The sequence below is a fragment of the Sphaeramia orbicularis genome, chromosome 6 (assembly GCF_902148855.1).
Source record: "Sphaeramia orbicularis chromosome 6, fSphaOr1.1, whole genome shotgun sequence".
NCBI classification, from domain to species: domain Eukaryota; kingdom Metazoa; phylum Chordata; class Actinopteri; order Kurtiformes; family Apogonidae; genus Sphaeramia; species Sphaeramia orbicularis.
Window position 1 is genome coordinate 14,401,984 of NC_043962.1, and position 14,882 is coordinate 14,416,865.

The following is a 14,882-nucleotide window of genomic DNA, read 5'->3' on the forward strand; positions in this document are numbered from 1 at the left end:
GAGTGTTTGCTTTTGTATTCTACAGTATGTTGTTCTTATATTGTATGTTTGCTGTTTGTTATCCTGCTGCACTACAATTCCCTATCTATCTATCTATCTATCTATCTATCTATCTATCTATCTATCTATCTATCTATCTATCTATCTATCTGTCTGTCTGTCTGTCTGTCTGTCTGTCTGTCTGTCTGTCTGTCTGTCTGTCTGTCTGTCTGTCTGTCTGTCTATCCATCCATCCATCCATCCATCCATCCATCCATCCATCCATCCATCTGAAATGTTGAATTTCACAGTGTCTCTATGAAGGATTAATCCAAATGTTTGACTCCGGTTGAACATTATCACCTCTGACAGACTTGTTAGCCATTATTACACCAACTAAAGAAAATCTGTCTGTGCTTATCCATTTACCGTCTTGGTCCGCCTTAACGTGTACCACCACTGTCTGTAAAATTCACCTCACATTCAGCGTACACTCATTAGAGTTACCTAAAGCAGCTCCTGATTGAAGGTCTTCACCCATGCCATCCGCTGTTTCGCGTCCAGCCTGACTTGTTCTATATCCAGCGCTAGCTATCTTTAGCCGCTCTCGCTAACGGTGTTTCATCTGCCTGTCTCTTCTAACAGTTTGAGGCGTATGTGTACGAGGGGTCGACCGGTGTGGTTGTCAACCTGACAGTAGATGACAGAGACGATCCAGCCACAGGGGCATGGCGAGCTATCTTCTCTATAATTAAAGGAGATCCTACGCAGAGTTTTGAGATCCAAACCAACCCTGACGATAATGAGGGAATGCTGTCAGTTGTCAAGGTACAGTATATCAAACATTTCATTTTTTACACAAGACAACACAACCTCTTACATACTTGCAGTGTTTCATCTGGAGATCTGCAGCACATTTATCATTTCTATGTCAATGTCTGTACGTCGGCCATCCCAATCCGACAACTCTCCGCACCTCGACCTCTATTTCTTCTCCGCTCCGTGCTCATCCATGCGTCTCCTCTGTCTAGCCTCTGGACTACGAAGGCACGGCGTTCCACACTCTGCTCATCAAAGTAGAAAACGAGGACCCGTTAGTCCCCGAAGTCGGCTACGGTCCCAGCTCCACGGCCACGGTCCACGTCACCGTCCTGGACATCAATGAGGGCCCTGTGTTTTTTTCCGGATCCACTGACAGTCGCTATGATGGAGAACATCCCCGTGGGCAGCTTCGTGGCCTCGCTCAACGCTACGGATCCAGATATATTACAGACCCAGAGCATCAGGTAAGAGATCCGACATGTGTGGACGAGACTGAGAGCGAATGTGTCGAGCGGAAAACTGGTGTTCGTTTCCATATTAGAAAGTGTGTGAATGAGAGTCGGGGCTTATTTGTGTCGTAGGCCACTGTTAAAGAGAATGAATTTACTGGTTTTAACTCACAGGCACTGACCAGAACAAAATATTTACATCCCACCAAACCACTAACATGGAATAGAATAGAATAGAATACAATACAATATGAAAGTGCCATCCGGAGGCCTTTGAAAGAGAACTTTGGCCTGTGTGTTCACACTTTATAATCTGATACTTATTATTTTTCTCTATCTGCAAAATTGAGGGAGTTAACCCTTTCATGCATAGTGGTCACTACAGTGGACAGCTATTCTCTTGTATATTCATTGATTTTCTTGTTTTAGTTCCATATCAGCCAACACAATGGACGCTCACACTGTAAAAATCGAAATCTTACAAAGTGTATTTTTCTCATTTCTAGTCCAAATATCTCATCACACTTAAAATAAGACAGAATCACCTACAGAGTAACTTTTCAGTGAGATATAAGAACTTACTTTTAGACAATACATCTGCAAAATCTGATTTCAAGTAATCTTACCAAGATAATTTTCACTTGTTCCACTGGCAGATTTTTTTGCTTCAATTAGGTAAAAAAAAAAAATGTTACTCTTTAGGTGATTATGTCTTATTTTAAGTGTGATGAGATATTTTGACTAGAAATGAGAAAAATACACTTGATAAGATTAGATTTTTGCAGTGCATGCACCAGCCCATACACTGCAATTCATACATTTAGTGTAACTTTACTGTTCTTGATAAACCTGATCTGCACTAACATGTTTGAGTGAAAATCAATTGCTAGTTGTTGTTATTAAATTGTAATTAACAGGTGTTTTTTTTTGTTTTTGTTTTTGTTTTTTTTTTGTTTTTTTACATTTTTTTGCATATTATCTCCATGAAGTGAGTAATGACTAGTATTAGTGTATGTTAAAATGTGAGAAAACATCAAATTATCTGCATTAAAAAAGTTTTCATTTCATAGTTTTCACACAGTTTATCAGTAAATACATTTCTTTGCTTCAAGAATTTAAGGCATGGCGTCCAGCTGAGTGGACATTTTTGCAACTCCATGAAAAATGGGATCATAAAAACAACTACTATCGCATTGTTTTTTTTTGTTTTTTTTAAATGCCTCAAGGAATAAAAACACTCAGGAAAAAAAAAATCTTGATTACGGCTCTCACAATTCATGCATGAAAGGGTTAGGGTAAAAAAAAAAAAAAAAACTGTGTGTTTTTGAAAATCATGAGCTTGAGTTTGACCTTTCAAGGTTACTGAAGGTCAACAAAATTGGTACCAAATGAAAGACCATATCTGACTTCCTATAAGTTGATAATACAATGTTAGTCAATATCCATCTTAGTTTTAAATAAATTTGATTTGGTTTTCAAGATAGAAGCCATTTTGTGAATATGCAAAGTAGGCGCTTGAGCCCTGGTCTCTTTAGATGTAAGTCACCGAACTTAGAGTTGCGAAATTTGGCACATGAAAAGAGAATTGTACAGAGATGGTACATGTTAAATTTTGGTGTGATCGCATGAATATTGGCGATATTACAACCATTTGAAATGTCAGAAAACAGAGTTTACTGACCCCTGATTTTTACCCTAGGGCGTTAAAAAGGGCATGTTCCTTAATCCTGATCCATACCGTCAGATGCAGAATGGAGAAATGCACAATTTGGTTTTGGTTTGAAGTCGATACGGTGATTTTGACAGAAGTTATCACAAAACATTCATTGTTGATCTTTGGCCTATATTTCTACGCGTTACAATCTGATACTAGTTGTTTTTCTCTATGTGCAAAATTGAGGGAGTTAAGGTAAAAAAAGTGGTTATTTTGAAAATCATGACCTTGAGTTTGACCTTTCAAGGTCATCAAAGGTCAACAAAATTGGCACCAAATGAAAGACCATATCCGATTTCCTGTAAGTTGATAATACAATGTTAGTCGATATCCGTCTTAGTTTGCAAGATAGAAGCTGTTTTGTGAATATGCAGATTAGGTGCTTGAGCCCTGGTCACTTTAGATGTAAGTCATGGAACCTAGAGTTGCGAAATTTGGTATATGAGAAGAGACATGAACAGAGATGTTACATGTTAAATTTTGGTATGATCGGATGAATATTAGCGATATTACAGCCATTTGAAATGTCAGAAAACTGAGTTACCAAGGTAATTTTCACTCGTTCCACTGGCAGATTTTTTTTACTTAATTCAAGCAAAAAAATCTGCTAATGAAAGAAGTGAAAATTATCTTGGTAAGATTTCTTGAAATAAGATTTTCCAGATCTGTTGTCTAAAAATCAGTTCTTATATCTCACTGTAAAGTTATTCTTAGGTGATTATGTCTTATTTAAGTATGGTGAGATATTTGGACTAGAAATGAGAAAAATACACTTTTTTAAAAAAAAAATCTCTTTATTTATGAAAGTTTTTTTTTTTTTTTTTTTTTTACAGATTCAAAAACAAAAAAACAAACCAAACAGGTCATGAAGTCAAGGGATTACAAAGATTAAATTGCTTAGAACAGTGTTTTTCAACCTTGGGGTCGGGAATTCAAATGGGTTCGCCTGAAATTTCCAGTAATTGATAAAAATAAAAATAAAAATAAAAACTTACCAATAAAAAATATACAGTGAGTTGACAGATAATCCCAGTCTATAACAGACATGACAAACTGTGAAGCTGAAACTGAAGCACTGTGGTTCTGTTTATCTGTCACATGTTCATTGTGGTCAGTTTCAGATGCTGCAGCTCTTTCATAATTCATAGTCTGAGTTCTTGTTTGTTCAGTATTAATTGTCAGCCTTGTAAATCCAAGCTGGACTGACTGTACATATCCTGACCAAGGAAAATCAAATTCTCACTTTGTGCAGTAATCTACACCTGGCTTTACTGCCTCCGTCCAGAATAATATACATTATATAGACTAAATGTCATCTAAAATTAACGTTTATTTACAACATAGTATAGCAAACTATTACCTGATCAAAAACAAATTAATTTTAGCAAAAAAAAAAATGTTTGTGGTCGCCAGAAATTTGTGATGTTAAAATGGGGTCACGAGACAAAAAAGGTTGGAAACTACTGGCTTAGACAGACAACACAGTTTTTACACTTAATGGTTTACACATTTGTCTCACAGGTTATGTAAACGTACTATTTTTCCCAAAATTTTTCACCCAGTAAGAAAAATACACAAGATTGAGATTTTTTCCAGTGTTTTTATAGTAAAATAAGAAAAAAAGTCCAGACGGACCATTTTAGTTTTAGGGTTTAAATTAAGAGCAACAGCGCTTTTATTCTTGTTTAACATCTTTGTTTAGCGCGGCACCAGTGAGACTTCAGACGGGGCTAAATTAATTTACAAATACAGTAATGAGTGTGATTTTCCGTAGTCAGTGTTTAATCTGCAGTAGATCATGATTTGAAGCGCTTTACATACTGTTTCATCTCCTCGTCCGTTTACAGCAGCGTCTCGACACTTCATCTTCAGCTGTGTTTGACATGAATTACCTCATTTATTTTCCTTCTAACTTGTTAGCGCAGATAAAGAGCCGACAAATAAAAGCTAAAGTGCGAAGATGTGAAAGTCCTCAGGGGAATCCACAAAGATCTCATTTGGCAGGTGCAGTTGAGAACTAGTTATCTTACGCTAGAAATAGTCAGCGACAAACTTACCTTTTTTTCTCACTTATCTAACATTAGTAAGCTTACTTTAATTAATTCATCGGCCTCCTCTGCTGTTTATCATCACACGTACAGTGGTGGGATGACAAATGGATGTGTTGTTGGACTCGATTATGCAGCAGACTGAATAAACACAAATAGCCCTGGAAACAGGAAATGACCTCACGGCTTAAAAAGCAGATAATAAAAGAGACATCTGCAAATGTGTGATTAGAAAATGACTCGCAATACTGTATATATCTAAGAATACTTGAACCAAATTGCAACTTTTTCTTAATCCTAACCCAGAGGTTCCCAAGCTTTTTAGCCTTAGCCCCAAAAGTGAAACTTGGTGTTTTCCCAGGAAGATAAACAACACAACAAAGTAAGAATTTAACCCATAAAGACCCAAACATCCACTGTCGACCAGAACCTTTGACTGATCTAAACTGTTTAATACCTGTTGATCCACTAATCCTATCAATACATGTAAATAATTGGTGTAAAACACAGTTTGTCATCTTTTCATGGTCATCAGATGTGACCTATTTGAACATTCAGATGCTCCGTAGTTACCATGGAAACAGCACCATCTTCTACAGCATTGATTCACCAGTAAAACCCATGGAGTTGGATCAATGACAGTGGATGGACACACTTGTTTTATGTTTGGTTAATGATGGATTTTATAGAAAAAGCCACTTTTTCCTCAGTTTTGTCTATTTCTGATATAATAACCCTCTATTTTAATCTAAGCTTTAATGAACATTTACATGATCAGTGAATAAAATACTGGAAAATATCTTATTTATACTGATAAAATACAAAATACAGAGGATACTATTGTAAATAAATGGATAAATAAATACAGTTTGTCATCTTTTCATGGTCATCAGATATGACCTATTCGGACGTTCAGAGGCTCCGTAGTTACCATGGAAACGCCGTCATCTTCTACAACATCGATTCATCAGTAAAACCCATGGAGTTGGATCAATGACAGTGGATGGACACACTGGGTTTATGTTCAGTTAATGAGAGATTTTAAAGAAAAAGTCTCTTTTTCTTCAGTTTTCTCTGTTTCTGTTATAATAATTCTTCACTTCAGTTTGAACTTTTATAAACATCTACATGATGAATGAATTAAATATTGAAAAATACTTGATTTTCACTGAAAAACTCAAAATACAGAGGATAATATGATAATAAAATGGTGAAAAAAATCACTTAGGAAAGGTTGAACGGACAGAAAAATGATCAATGACAGTGGATGGAGACACTTGGTTTATATTCAGTTAATAATAGATTTTAAGGAAAAAGTCACTTTTTCATTTTTGTCTGTTTTGATATAATAACCTTTGAATTTACTCTGAGCTTTTATGAACATCCACATGATCAGTGAATTAAATACAGGAAAATACTTGATTATCACTTAAAAGGCACAAAATACAGAGGTGAATGATAATAAATCACTTAAGAAACATTAAATATAGACAAAAAATATTTTTGGAACTGACACAAAAGTAGCACTGGGTCTTTATGAGTTAAAGTGAAGGCAGACAAAACAAAGGTTTTCATAAATATAACCAAAAATAAGCAGTTTTATGTGCTTTATTTGTTGTGTAATTCACTTCTTCCTGCTGCATATCTCCTTGTGCATCAGCAGAAATCAGTCTTAATTAACCCACATATTTACCACTGAGAAAACATTACAATAAACATATTTATTTATTTATTTTTCACATCGTAAAAAACATACACATAAATACATGTTGGTTAAAAATTGTGATGGAAGGTTACCAAAAACCCTCTAGGGTTCTACAAGTGGCAACCTCCAGATTTCAAAGATTATTTATAACTGCAATTAAAAATATAAAAAAAAAAAGAATTGCAAGCTACACAAAAGTACATTTTCAACAAATAAAATTCCACTATATACCAAATTTAGAAATGTATCCCATGTGGACATATTACAATAAACGGTGAAAAAAAATCACTTAGGAAAGGTTAAATAGACAGAAAAATTAATTTGCCATCAAACTAATAATAATAATAATAATAATAATAATAATAATGATAATAAAACATTTTATTTGTATGGCACTTTACATGGAACTCAAACACACCTTACATACAGCAGATAAAAACAAAAGCAAAACATTTTAAAAACAGATCAAAAGCAGGTGTAAAAGGCAGGTATATGAATATAAAACTATTAAACATTAAAATTAGCACTGGGTCTTTATGGGTTAATTAGGTAAATATATTCACACATCAGTATTGTTACTCATTATTCTCTGCCAAATGGCCACTTAATGCAAAAGGAGGTCATCAGTCTAAACTTGAAAGAGGTGACCCTAAATATGACACCTTTATTACAAAAAAAAATTGTGAAACTAAAACTCTACAGAAGCTTGCAGATCTTCTCCATGGGCAACACTTTTATACACGGTCCTTGTCTGTCTTCCATACGAGGTTTGAGACAGTTTTGTCAGTGAGCTTTGTAATTTCTCTACTCGATCGCTGTTGCTCGCAAGGTGATGGAAAGTAACAAAATGTCAGTGAACCACAAGTTCACTCTGCCACATCAACATTTCCTGTCGTCCTGACATCTCCGTCTGTCAGCTCTGGCATCCTTCAAGGTGCCCCAGCCCTTCTGACTTCTGCCTTTCATCTGCTCATCTCCTCCATCCCTGCCTTTCCTGTCTCCGATGTTCTCTTCCTTTACCCGATCCACTCTACCTTTATTTGTCAGTGTTGTTTAAACAGATTAAAAGGATTGCCTCGACCAGGGGTGGGGGTGTCAAACTCATTTTAATTCAGGGGCCACATTTAGTCCAATAGGATCTGAAGTGCAGTGGTGGCTGCTTGTCTTTCAGACAGGGGAAGCTCATTGTCGGCTTACATCAAAAAAATATCAAGTTGTTTAAACATAAACTCGTCCCTCCGTTCCGTTTTAAGAAAATGGTCAGTGACCTTATCGTACCAAGTAAACACAAAACATTGAAATTATTTTAAATTGAAACAAGGAAGTACAATGAGCGTGTTTTATTTACAGTGCAAGAAATGAACGAATAATTTCGTAGTGGTTTCTCTCTCAGTTTCACAGCAGAATGTGCGACGGTATTAAACTGAACTCTGTCAAGTGAAGGAGTAGATCTCAAAATAGCTGTCAATCAAATGGATTTCAGCCTTTTGATGGGCTTGACTAATCCGAATGACAAATGGCATGGAATAACGAATGACCACTAGGGTTAAGGTTAGGGTAAGGTCATTCGTTATTCCATGCCATTTGTCATTTGGATTAGGAAGGCCCCCTCTTGACTGATCCTCCAATCAGCACGTGGAAGCCTGGTGTCCAGTCCAGCCGAGCTCCGCCCACAGCTCCATTCACCCCCAGAGACGCTGAGCGTCCGGGGGCGGGACAACATGATGGCATTTATCCAATTACCGTCCAGTTTTGAGGCAATGAAAAAACTGTTCCACTCAGTCCCACTGAAGTGCATGGACGCTGAGCGTCTACGGACAAATGCACTGAGCAGAGATCGTATGAGAAAACAGCGCAACAGGAATGTATGAGAAGTGAACAACATTGAGTCTGTTGATTTGTGATGAAGCTGATTCTGAACGAACTCGTCTGTGAGATGAACGTGTTCTAACACATTTGTAGTCAATGAAATGTCAACACAACCGAACATATTTAACCATTTAATTTTCATAATTTTAGGGGAAGCCGAGCTTCCCTTGCAGTCTATGAGAAATCACCTCTGGTGAAATGGGCTGGACTACATAATAACAGTGGAAACAAGTAAAATTACATTATGAAAATGCTTACATACACAAAGTTTCTTTAAAAATAACCCTAACCCTAACTTGGCCTGTCCTCAGTGACATTTTCAGGCCTAAAAACAAGTTGAATTAATTTTGAAAGGCAGGAACAGCTGCCATGGGGAAAGAAATTAAATTGACATGGTGGCCAAAGTGTTCATGCTGTAATCTGGCAATTTTGTGGAAAACAAGATGGATGCCCTTTGCCCCCTCCCATGACCTTTGATTGGATTTAAATCCCACCGCTACTTCGCACAAACCAGTTTTAACTTGGATTGCGCAATTTGCCCCTGCTCACTCATGCATGAAAACCTGGGTCTGTAAATTTGGACAAATATCCACCAATCCCCTACCTACTGACGTCCATAAAAGAGAATTCTGAAAATTATCAAATGAGGAACTGGGAGTAATTTTTAAAAAAGTATAGTTTTTTTTTTTTTGTTTTATTTTGTTGATACACCCTGTATTTAACTTTAATATACTAAAAATAACAAGTCTTTAACAGCAGATTGTGTTTGCAAAATATAAACTGAAAAGTGGCCTCATTCATTGATAAGAAAAATAAATTAAATGGTCCTTAATGAATAAATGAACCTTCATCAACAAAAAATATTTATTTCATTACTCAAATTAACTCATTGAATAATGAAAAAATGGAAATTTTCTAAAAATGTTACAAAAGCCTAAACAAGATGATTAACAATAGTAATACAAAAGTAATAAATGGAGAACACTGAAGAAAAAGGGACTTTTTCAGTAAAATAAATCATTAACCAAGCGTCTCCATCCACTGTCATTGATCCAACTCTATGGGTTTTACTGGTGAATCAATTTTGTAGAATATGACGGTGTTTCCACAGTAACTACAGAGCCTCTGAACATCCAAATGGGTCATATCTGATGACCGTGAAAAGACGAATAACTGCATTTTACACATATTGACACGTACACATTTTACGTGTATTGACAGGATTAGTGGATCAGAAGGTATTAAACAGTTTACGTCAGTAGATGGTTTAGGTTACTGCTGTATATTTGGGTCTGTATGGGTTAAATCAGTTTTGAGAGTTTACCCTTTAACCCTTTCATGCATGAATTATGAAAAAAGGTATCTACATTTTTTTTAGATTGATTTTATTGCTCAAAATTAGGCTAGAGTTGAAATGCATTTTGAATTTTCTTTGAAAAATATGATTTTATTCAGAAGATATTTAGCTTCCTGAGACCCAAGAAAGTACAGGTTTTGGCTTTTTTTCTTTAAATAATTGCCCATTTTGGAAACATCATGATGCAACATTTTTTTAGATGCTTTTTTTTTTTTTTAAATAGAATGTGCGAATGTGTGTTTAGTAGAATTTGCGGTAGACTTTTTTTTTTTTTTTTTTTAATAATAAATAATAATAATAATAATAATGGATTAAACTGTGAAACTCTTGTCCACAAACATGGGACAGAAAACCCACAGCTGGGTCTTAGGAGGTTAACTGTATGAGATCACAGAGCAGTCCAAATTCTAAAACTAAGATGACACTTTTTTCATTGTATTGCATAGAGTCTATAGAGACTGCCCCCATGTGGTTTGGAGAATAGTGCCTTTATAACCCTTTGAAAAGTGAGCTGAAACTATGTGTCCGCAAATATGGACATCATGCATGAAAGGGTTAACTCCTTTATCACTGTGTCTCTGCATAATTTATATTGTCATTATATTGTATGTCTTTCTACATTTGTGTTCTTGCATTTGATTTATTAGCTTTTATAAAAACACATATTAAAACCATTTATCACTATAATTGAATCAAAAATCAAATTTGTATTCAGGCGCTGGACTGCACACTCTGAAATTTTTATGGTTGGACTGACCTTAATGATGATCTTAACCCTGTCTCGTATCACGGCTTCGTGAGAACAGGTCCCGACTCCTACACAACACTTACTGAAACAACTCCACATTATGTAGCGTTTGATACCGACACAGTGCCTACGTTTTACAGCACATAAAACAGCATCAATAATTTGAGCAGTAAAGTCACGATCTGGTGGGTTTTATTTCCCCGGGTCATTATTATCCCCTTGTGTTTACTTAACACTATTTTTACATGATATATAACTCTGAGGGTGCAGAAAAAGAGCAGTCTAAATTGGGTATAAATTAGGCCTGAAAGCCAATAAATGCAATGATGAGCTTTCCATCTCGTAAAGGGAGACGCTTGCACACACTATGGGGCTCCCTCTGGCAGCAAGAGAAATAATTTTTATTGTGGCACATAGTGAGACTAATAGCCTTCCTGTTATGATGATGGTAGAAGTTTTTTATTTTCCTGTAAGAGTTAAAGTTAATGAGCTGCCCCAGTCTGTGACTTCTGAGTTGACTGGGGTGAATGGTTTGACTTATGGCGGTAAATTGCAGATTGTCTCAGCCAGTCTTTCTCAAATGGGGGTGCCTGCAAGAAGCCCAGGGGTTTCTTAAACATTTATTGGAAGAATACATGAATGCATCAGTCTGTCTCAAAGGGAGGGCAGCCAAAACAAAGGCTTTCATAATTTTTTATTTTATTTTTTTTAAATGGTCTTTATTACCCCGCCCCCTGAATGGGAGGCAAGGGGTATTGTTTTTGGTTTGGTTTGTTTTTTCCTCATTTACTTATAATGGGCGCTTTTAAAAATTTCTGTAGCAGCAAAACAATTGCTTGAATTCATACCAAATTGAGTTTATATATTGCCAGTGACCCAGAATAAATGTCATTACATTTTGGGAAAAATAGGTCAAAGTTTCAATTTTCTGTGAATTATTTAAAATAAATGAATAAAAAATCCGCCATTTACTTATAATGGGCAAAATTTCAAATGTCTTTAGCAGTAAAACTATTTATTGAATTCATACCAAATTTGGTTTATAGATTGCCAGTGACCCAGAATAGATCTCATTTTATTTTGGTAACAGTAGGTCAAACTTCAAATTTTTAATGAATTTTTCAAATCTTTTGTTTTTTCCTCAATTACTTATAATAGGCACTATTAAAAATTTCTGTAGCAGCAAAACAATTGCTTGAATTGATACCAAATTTCGTTTACAGATTGCCAATGACCCAGAATAAATGTCATTACATTTTGGGAAAAATAGGTCAAAGTTTCAATTTTCTATGAATTAAAAAAAAAAACCCAAAAAAACCCCATTTACTTACAAAAGGCACTACTGAAAATTTCTGTAGCAGCAAAACAATTGCTTGAATTCATACCAAATTTGGTTTGTAGATTGCCAATGACCCAGAATAGATCTTATTATATTTTGGGAAAAGTAGGTGAAAGTTAAAAATTTTTATGAATTTTTCAAATCTTTTTTTTTTTTTCCCCATTTACTTATAATGGGCGAAATTTAAAATTTCTGTAGCAGCAAAAGTATTGGTTGAATTCATACCAAATTTGGTTTATAGATTGCAAGTGACCCAGAGTAAATGTCATTACATTTTGGGAAAAATAGGTCAAAGTTTCAATTTTCTATAAATTATTGGGAAAAAAAAAAATCCCCCATTTACTTATAATGGGCAAAATTTCAAATGTATTTAGCAGCAGAACTATTCATTGAATTCATGCCAAGTTTGGTTTATAGATAGCCAGTGACCCAGAGTAGATCTCTTTATTTTGGGAAAAGTCGGTCAAAGTTCAAATTTTTAATGAATTTTTCAAATCTTTTGTTTTTTCCTCATTTACTTATAATGGGCACTATTAAAAATTTCTGTAGCAGCAAAACCATTGCTTGAATTCCTACCTAATTTGGTTTGCAGATTGCCAATGACCCAGAATAGATCTCATTATATTTTGGAAAAAGTAGGTGAAAGTTCAAATTTTTTATGAATTTTTAAAATCTTGTTTTTTTCCCCCCATTTACTTATAATGGGCAAAATTTAAAATGTCTGTAGCAACAAAACTCTTGGTTAAAATCATACCAAATTTGGTTTATATATTGCCAGTGACCCAGAATAGATCTCATTATATTTTTGGAGCAATAAGTGAAAGTTAAAATTTTTTATGAATTTTTCACTTTTTTTTTTTTTTCTTCCAGTTACTTATAATGGGCAAAATTTCACATGTGTGTGGCAGCAAAACCATTGTTTGAATTCATACCAGATTGTGTTTATAGATTGCCAATGACCCAGAAAAGATGTGATTACATCTTGGGAAAACTAGATCAAAGTTCAAATTTTGTATGAATTTTCTTTTTGTTTTTCTCCTATTTACTTATAATGGGTGAGATTTCACGTGTCACTTGTTTATTCTTTATTCACTTCTTCCTGCTGCACATGTCCTTGTCCTTCAACAAAAATCAGTCTTCAATAACCCACTTATTTACCACATCCACTACAATGGACAAACCACTGTTGCAATATGTAAATAAATATACATATAAATCCCCCAGGTTAAGGACATGTCGGTGTTTGTCATCAGTCTGGGTTTCTATCTCAGACCACATACAGAACACATACCTCTAATGTTACCCACAAGGGAACTGTAAACAGTAGTAAGATCCTAATATATCGATGTATTTTGAGGTTTTTAGGCCTAGTTGCATTACATTGGTATATATATATACATATATATATATATATATATATATATATATTTATTTTTTTTTTGCCCTGGTTTCTTAAAAGCCTGGTCTATAGATTCCATCTATAGCCAAAATGGGCTGGTGGTTTTCATGTCGCCTTTGCGTCTTTGATTTGTCCTTCAAGGCAGCGACCTGCATCCTTCTAACTTTATCTCACCTGTTCTGCCGCTCTCATCTTTGGAGCACATTTCTGTTGATTCCATGGTGTGTGTTTGGGTCGTCACTTCATCCTCTGACATTTTGCCCCTTTGAAGTGTCATACCTGTGACCCGAAGACACGTCGAGGACAGAGTTAGAAATAGTGAATGAGTTAAAGGGAAATAAAAATGCCAGAAATGAGAGAAAAAATAACAACAAAAATATCTGTTTACTTTTCCGTCTTATCCCCTGTTCGTCTGTGCGTAACAGGACGGGTGTGTTTTGGGAGCGTTTGTGCATGTGTGTGTTTGTCTGAGTGCATCGCGCCTCCTGGGAGGCATAGGTCAAACACATTTGAAGTGGAACACAATCGGTCTGACTCACTGGTCAGGATCAGTAACACTCAGCACCACGGACACACATGCACGGGTGTATGTGCAGATGTGGCTGCTCTAAGACGACAAGGGAAGAAATGTGTAAGTAAGTAAGTAAAGCTTTATTTATTTGCGCTTTTTAAAACAACATGTTACAAAGTGCTTCACATAAAGGAGAGACACATCAAATAAAATCAAATTTTAAGCCAATTTACAGAAACCCAACAGAATCCTCCAGGAGAACACTTACGACTGGTGACAGTGGCGAGGAAAAACTTCCCTTTAACAGCAGAAACCTGGAGCAGACCCAGACTCCTGAAGGATGGACGTCTGCCTTGACCAGTTGGGGTTAAAGAGAGAGGGTAAAGGAGGAGAAAAGAGAGAGCAATAGAGATAGAGAGAGACTGGGGGAGAGGGGGGAGGTAGGGGGGAGACGCATGGATGCAGCTAATGCACAGATAACTGAACTAGAACATCTATGGAACAGTATAATCAACACTATCCTAACTAGAAGCACTCGGAGAGCGCAGACCTCCGCCAAGGCTGATCAGTGGCCCCCCCCGTGGGCCCCCCCACCCCCGATCACCACCAAAATTTAATCATTTCTTCCTTATCCCATTTCCAACAAACCTTGAAAATTTCATCCAAATCTGTCCGTAACTTTTTGAGTTATGTTGCACACTAACGGACAGACAAACAAACAAACAGACAAACAAACAAACCCTGGCAAAAACATAACCTCCTTGGCGGAGGTAACTATATGGATAAGTGAGTGATGACAATGAAGGAGGAGAGAGGCAGGACCACAGCAGCAGGTCCAGAGATGATCCTAGGAAAACCTGTGAAGATCCAGGGGAAAACCTGTGAGGTGATAAAGCACAGAGACTCCAGGGAAGAAGTCAAGTCAGTAACATGTATTCACTG

The 14,882-nt window shown here is 36.0% G+C and overlaps 1 protein-coding gene across 1 annotated transcript in view; it reads left to right on the plus strand.

The window, feature by feature from the left end:
- cdh13 (cadherin 13, H-cadherin (heart)) overlaps positions 1–14,882 on the plus strand; it is a 1,127,464-nt gene that overhangs the window by 900,887 nt on the left and 211,695 nt on the right. The window contains 3 exon segments of the mRNA XM_030136869.1: positions 625–807; positions 1,011–1,154; positions 1,156–1,265. Of these exon segments, the coding sequence (XP_029992729.1) occupies positions 625–807; positions 1,011–1,154; positions 1,156–1,265 (437 nt within the window).